We start from the raw sequence: 6,083 nt of genomic DNA on the forward strand, positions 1-6,083 counted from the left end.
TAAAGACTAGGGTTAGACTAATACAACAGCACACACACACACGCACACAGACACCTGACAATGAGCAAGTGCATTATGCCTATTTATTTATATCTATCTCTGGCTCTTTCTCACATGGAATTGTAATTATGTACAAAATTGCTCACTTTCTGTTTACTGTTATCAACTGATTTTGTTTACTTTTACTATTTGTCCATTTTGTTGTTTGACAACTGTACTGTACTGTCTGTTGCTACTGGATACCTGCATTTCACCGAAGGGGATGAATAGTATCTACTCACTTACTTACTTACTCGCTTAATACCTTTTCGTTTCCAGGCGCAAACATGTCTGCTAAGAATCTCTCTGAATGTGGAAGTGCGCCTTCGCGTTTATTGTTATCTTGTCGGCGTCCGGAGGCGCGACACGTGGCGGAAGCGGTCCCCTTGTTGTCTCCTCGACGCGGAAACAGCTGATCCGTTGTCAAGACAACGACTTGTTGTCAAGACAACAGGTAAACTCTGCGCGTCGCGGCGGCGAAATGGCGGGCATGTTGAGGCTGAGGAGCAGGATAGGAGAAGTGGAGAAGGAGTATTACCGTAGGAACCGGTACGTTACGTTAATGCCGTGTGGTTATTAAACCGACGACGTGCTGGTTGAGACCGGTGTTCTGCCAATCTCTGCTCCCTATCAAACCGGACTACCTAGTGGATCTGCGCATGCGCACCGATTTCGCGGTGTTTTAGTGGTGTAAAATACACATACGCTACCAAACACATACGGTATTATTTTTACCTTATCAAAAAATACTCCCTTCAGTGTTTGGTACCGTATTTGATCTGCAGACCAACTGCCTCTTGTTATCAAACGATTCTTCCACTACAGAATCACGTTATTTTACCCCATGAATTACTCCATGTACACTGTAAGAATACGGGGAGCATATTTTGATGTTGCATTATAACTTCATTGGAGATTTCAGGGGTACAGTTTTTACACCGCGGATCATTATTGATAGGTAGCATAGATTGGAAGAACACTGACAACCGTCATTCGTCTGATATACCCTCGTTATGTGACGTTAAGCGACACGGTTAAGCATACTTATCGTTATGTCTGTATTGTGAACAAGTTAGGCGAGTTTAATTGACATTTTTTAAATTACTTACGTCGTCTACTTCATAGTTAGAGTGTATTTTAAAAAATAGAAAAAAACGACTTTAGACGTGTGGAGGGCAGTGCGGGAAGCTCGAGACGGGAGCCCGGGCCCCGGGGTTTAGCTAATATTAGCAGATAACACAACTCCCGCGAGAGTATCCTGGATCAACACACACCAACTGATCACAGAAAGAAACCCAACACGTTATATTATATATATTATATTCCTCGACGTGTCTGTGACGTGTCTGGGTTGTCTGTAATTTGAATGTAACATGTCGGTGTTGTGTGTGTGTGTGTGTGTGTGTGTGTGTGTGTGTGTGTGTGTGTGTGTGTGTGTGTGTGTGTGTGCGTGTGCGTGTGCGTGTGCGTGTGTGTGTGTGTGTGTTTGTGCGTGTGCGTGTGTGTGTGTGAGTGTATGTGTGTCTGTCTGTTGCATGTCTGCAACGTGTCTGTAACGTGTCTGTGTTGTATGTAATGTAAATGTAACGTGTGTGTAATGTAACTGTAACGACTCGAGTCTATAACATGTCAGTGTTGTATGTTATAATAATAATAATAATAATACATTTAATTTAGAGGCGCCTTTCAAGACACCCAAGGTCACCTTACAGACTTATGCAACTGTAACATGTGTGCAACGTTTGTGTGTGTAACGCCTGTATGTTGTTCAGCCTGGCGGAGGAAAACAGACCCCTGGAGAACGGTGCGGCCACGCGCATCCAGAGCTGCTTCAGAGGCTGCCGGGTGCGGGCCTATCTACGGTGGGTTCCACCAACAGACAGGCAGCCATAGTGTTGTGACATGTAACACCTTTAAACAAAATCATCCGCCTTTTGTGTTACATAACAGGCCAATAGACCTATATATTTACAGTTTACAGATATAGGCCTCATCTATCTATTTTTATCGGGGGGCCCCTTCAGAATTAATTCCAGAGGAAACCCCTGATACTTCCCACTATAATTATCCACTTTCCAACGCTTTGCAAATGGACTCAGAGAATAAATGTCACCAGTGCTCTTTGTGCCTTTTACACCGAGAAAAATGAATGTGTCCGACTCCTGCCCCCGCGCGTCGACCCCGACACCATTCTGCCGGGTCAGCAGACAAACTTCCAGACTGTAGGTTAATTCAGATTACTTTAGTTAATTGATCAATACGTTAAGTGGATAATTAGCAACAATTTCAGCTGCCTAAGTGCAACTCCGGGGTTGTGCTATCCCTGCTATGAGCATTGATTTTCTGAGCATATAAATGGCCTTTTTGAAATTGATGGTCTTGTTGGAAGCGCAGTATCGCGGTGTACTTGCATTTGGAAATTTGTTTGAAGATTAATACGAAGGTGTAGTGCCGGCTAAAGGCTGCGCCGGTCGTCAGCCGCGAAGGTAACGCTGAGTGTTTACGTCGCTGAACGGCTGGCCCCCACCCAGTGTTTCAGATCGGTAGTAGCTTAGCATCCACAGACAGAGAATGAAGCACAGGGCCAAACTATTAAACATCATAAACGTTGAAATGGTGCCAAATGATTGTATTTTTAGTAGCATTATTGTCACTGGATTTGTGATAAGAGGATGTGTTTGTATTTGTGTAGATAGCTATATTACAGCTGATCTATGTTTAATGCAATGTATGGTTTGCAAATATTTCGATCAAAAAGTATTTCCATGATGCCGTCCATTTTATCGTCCTTATATGTTAAGATGATTTGGTTATTTTATAACATTTTTGATTATCCAATTAATCATTTGACCCCAAATTACTGTTCTCACAAACCCAAGCAACACCCATTATTCATTGCCGGGTGTTTTCATGCATTTGAATACTTTAAAGAATACAGAACGCATCCCAGATCCAATCCTCTCCCGGTGATTCCATTACAGCCATCTGCACAAGAAGGCAACCATTATCCAGAAGAGATGGCGGGGCTTCTCTGCAAGGGCACGCCTCAGACAAATGGTGAAGGTATACCAGCTGCCGCCACGCTATGGATATATTGATTATGATATGATAGCACGCATTAGAATTCAATTGCTATATTTCTAAGCCCCTGCCTCCGACCTTAAGAAATATAATTCACCTATTACACATCCGGAAATTAGCACTTAGGAAATGTGATGTGATATTATATGGAATTCCATCTATATCACTTCTCCTGGGGATGCATCTCGCCATAGCATAGCGGTGGGATGGTGGGACGTGTGTGTGTGTGTGTGTGTGTGTGTGTGTGTGTGTGTGTGTGTGTGTGTGTGTGTGTGTGTGTGTGTGTGTGTGTGTGTGTGTGTGTGTGTGTGTGTGTGTGTGTGTGTGAGTATATAAGTGAGCATGGGGTTGGGGTAGGGGGAGTGGGTTCAGCAGGGGGGCTAAATGCTTTAAATGCTTTAGAGGAACCCGGACCTGTTTGCAGCATATTGCCTCCAACTGCTTCTTAATTGAACAGATTGTTGATAGCGGGACCGCTACCCAACGCTCTCACGTATCGTTCTCCCCTGGATTGAGTTTTGTAAACGTATCACAACAAGCTATTTATCACCCGTCCAAATTGACTGTTTGCTAAAGCATAACTGCCAGCCACGGTTTGGGAGGCTTTCAAGGATTGGAAGCGGGGGGTGTCGGGGGGGCTGGGGGGGGGGATGTAAAAATGTGGGAAGTGTCATAACGCACATATTGGCCTAAAAGAGGCTGTTTGCTCTCATTTGGAACTAGACTAGCGCTAATTTGAATCACTCTGAGTTGCCAGAGTGCAGTGTTTTAAATGAGTTCAGAGTAATTCTTCTATTCCTGTTCACTCTGCTCTCTCTTTTCTTCTGTTCTCTCTCTCTCTCTCTCTCTCTCTCTCTCTCTCTCTCTCTCTCTCTCTCTCTCTCTCTCTCTCTCTCTCTCTCTCTCTCTCTCTCTCTCTATCCCTCTCCCTCTCTTCCTCTCTTTTCCCCGCTGATGTTATCATGCGTAATGGGCCACGCGTGGAGCCTCATCTCAAAGCATCAGGCTGAATTTACAACCTGCTTTCAAGTCTTTTGTCCCCCCCCTGCCTCTCTCTCTCTCTCTCTCTCTCTCTCTCTCTCTCTCTCTCTCTCTCTCTCTCTCTCTCTCTCTCTCTCTCTCTCTCTCTCTCTCTCTCTCTCTCTCTCTCTCTCTCTCTCTCTCTCTCTCTCTCTCTCTCTCTCTCTCTCTCTCTCTCTCTCTCTCTCTCTCTCTCTCTCTGCTCCCCTCTGTCATTATTCAAGGGAGGACGTGTTGAGATATGAAAGGCTTTCATGTCCGTCTCTCTGGCGCACGCTTTGCTTCTCAAATGTGCCCCAAGTGGTTGACCGGCGGCCCAGAGAGAGAGAGAGAGAGAGAGAGAGAGAGAGAGAGAGAGAGAGAGAGAGAGAGAGAGAGAGGGAGAGAGAGGGGGAGACCAAGAGGGAGAGAGGGAGAGAGAAGGAGACAGAGAGAGAGAGGGAGAGGAAGGGAGAGGAAGGGAGAGGGTGAGAGAGAGAGAGAGAGAGGGAGACAAAGAGGGTGAGAGGGAGAGACCTAGAGGGAGACCGAGCGAGAGAGAGAGGGAGAAAGAGAGACAGAGAGAGGCTGAGAGGGAGAGAGAGAGAGAGAGGCAGCCTGAGAGAGGGAGGGAGAGAGAGACAGCGAGAGTGGGCCATGCTCAATGTGCCCGCTGAATATTCTCCGGCCTTTTGTTGGTCTCTTCTGGCAGCGCTGTCATTGATTATGGAGCCCAGTGGAGAGCGCTCGGCCGTCATACATCTCCATTAGCTCACAGCTTGACTACCATAGATTTTCTTGGCCCGTGTCTGCGTCGGGGTATTAAAAGAGCAGCGCGCCACGCACGGGCCCTCCCCTCGGAACCAAGTCCTACTAACCTCTCCTGCTCCCTCCCTCTCCTCCTCAACACCCCTCTCTACGCAATCTCTCGCTCTCTCCCCCTCTCTCTCCCTCTTCCCTCTGTCGCTCTCCCTCTCGTAATCTCTCCCTCGCTCTTTCTCTCGCAATCTCTCTCTGCCTCTCTGTTATATTCTCTCCATCTGTTTCCTCCTTGCTCCATGCCTACTCTGTGTGTGTGTGTGTGTGTGTGTGTGTGTGTGTGTGTGTGTGTGTGTGTGTGTGTGTGTGTGTGTGTGTGTGTGTGTGTGTGTGTGTGTGTGTTTGTGCACTTACGCAATTACGTTTGTGTGTTTGTGTGTGTGTGGGTGCATGTGTGTGTGTGCGTGTGTGTGTGTGTGTGTGTGTGTGTGTGTGTGTGTGTGTGTGTGTGTGTGTGTGTGTGTGTGTGTGTGTGTGTGTGTGCATGTGCGTGAGTGCATGTGTGTGCGTGCTATGTATTATGTATATAGAGCTCTTTATGTTTGAGGCCTGCTGTGGACAGATCAGAGGGCCAGCAGACGAGATGTAACTTTGTCTTTTCCTTTGTGTTCCCAGGTGGCATATTTTATCATGAAGATACATTTCTACGAGGCGATGGCGGTCAGGGTAAATATCACACTGGTGTCTAGTCTAGTGTTTTAGAACCATAACCGTAGCATTCCCTCTCTAACATCCTCCCTCTCTCTCTCTCTCTCTCTCTCTCTCTCTCTCTCTCTCTCTCTCTCTCTCTCTCTCTCTCTCTCTGTTGCCAAGGATAAGAAGCCATGTAGCTTCCCTTTTGGATAATCTTTTCTACAAATATCTTTATGATTGTTAAGGAAATTCCTTCTATCTTTACACTTTTCCTTCCTTTGTTTGCTTATATCTTGAATATTTTTCTATGTGTTTTAAGGGACTTTCTCTCCTTGTTTTCACCGCAGCAGTAACTTCTGCTGCACCATAAACCATAAATCATAAAGCTTTGAAGGATGTTTTGACACTTTTACCGATACAACATGGAAACCTTATGTTTTTACTATTCCTCATTGCCTACTCTTTACCTTACACCCTCCCCCTCGCTCAACCGTCCTTTTACGAGGCAAAAC

The 6,083-nt window shown here is 45.9% G+C and overlaps 1 protein-coding gene across 1 annotated transcript in view; it reads left to right on the forward strand.

Moving 5' to 3' along the window:
* The first annotated feature begins 323 nt into the window (after positions 1 to 323).
* spata17 (spermatogenesis associated 17) overlaps positions 324 to 6,083 on the forward strand; it is an 11,027-nt gene continuing 5,267 nt past the window's right edge. Inside the window, exons 1-4 of the mRNA XM_030377424.1 lie at positions 324 to 588; positions 1,812 to 1,901; positions 3,021 to 3,102; positions 5,554 to 5,604. Coding sequence (XP_030233284.1) covers positions 350 to 588; positions 1,812 to 1,901; positions 3,021 to 3,102; positions 5,554 to 5,604 — 462 coding nt within the window. The 5' untranslated portion in view covers positions 324 to 349. The remainder of the gene's footprint in view (positions 589 to 1,811; positions 1,902 to 3,020; positions 3,103 to 5,553; positions 5,605 to 6,083) is intronic.

The sequence above is a fragment of the Gadus morhua genome, chromosome 14, assembly GCF_902167405.1.
Source record: "Gadus morhua chromosome 14, gadMor3.0, whole genome shotgun sequence".
NCBI lineage: Eukaryota > Metazoa > Chordata > Actinopteri > Gadiformes > Gadidae > Gadus > Gadus morhua.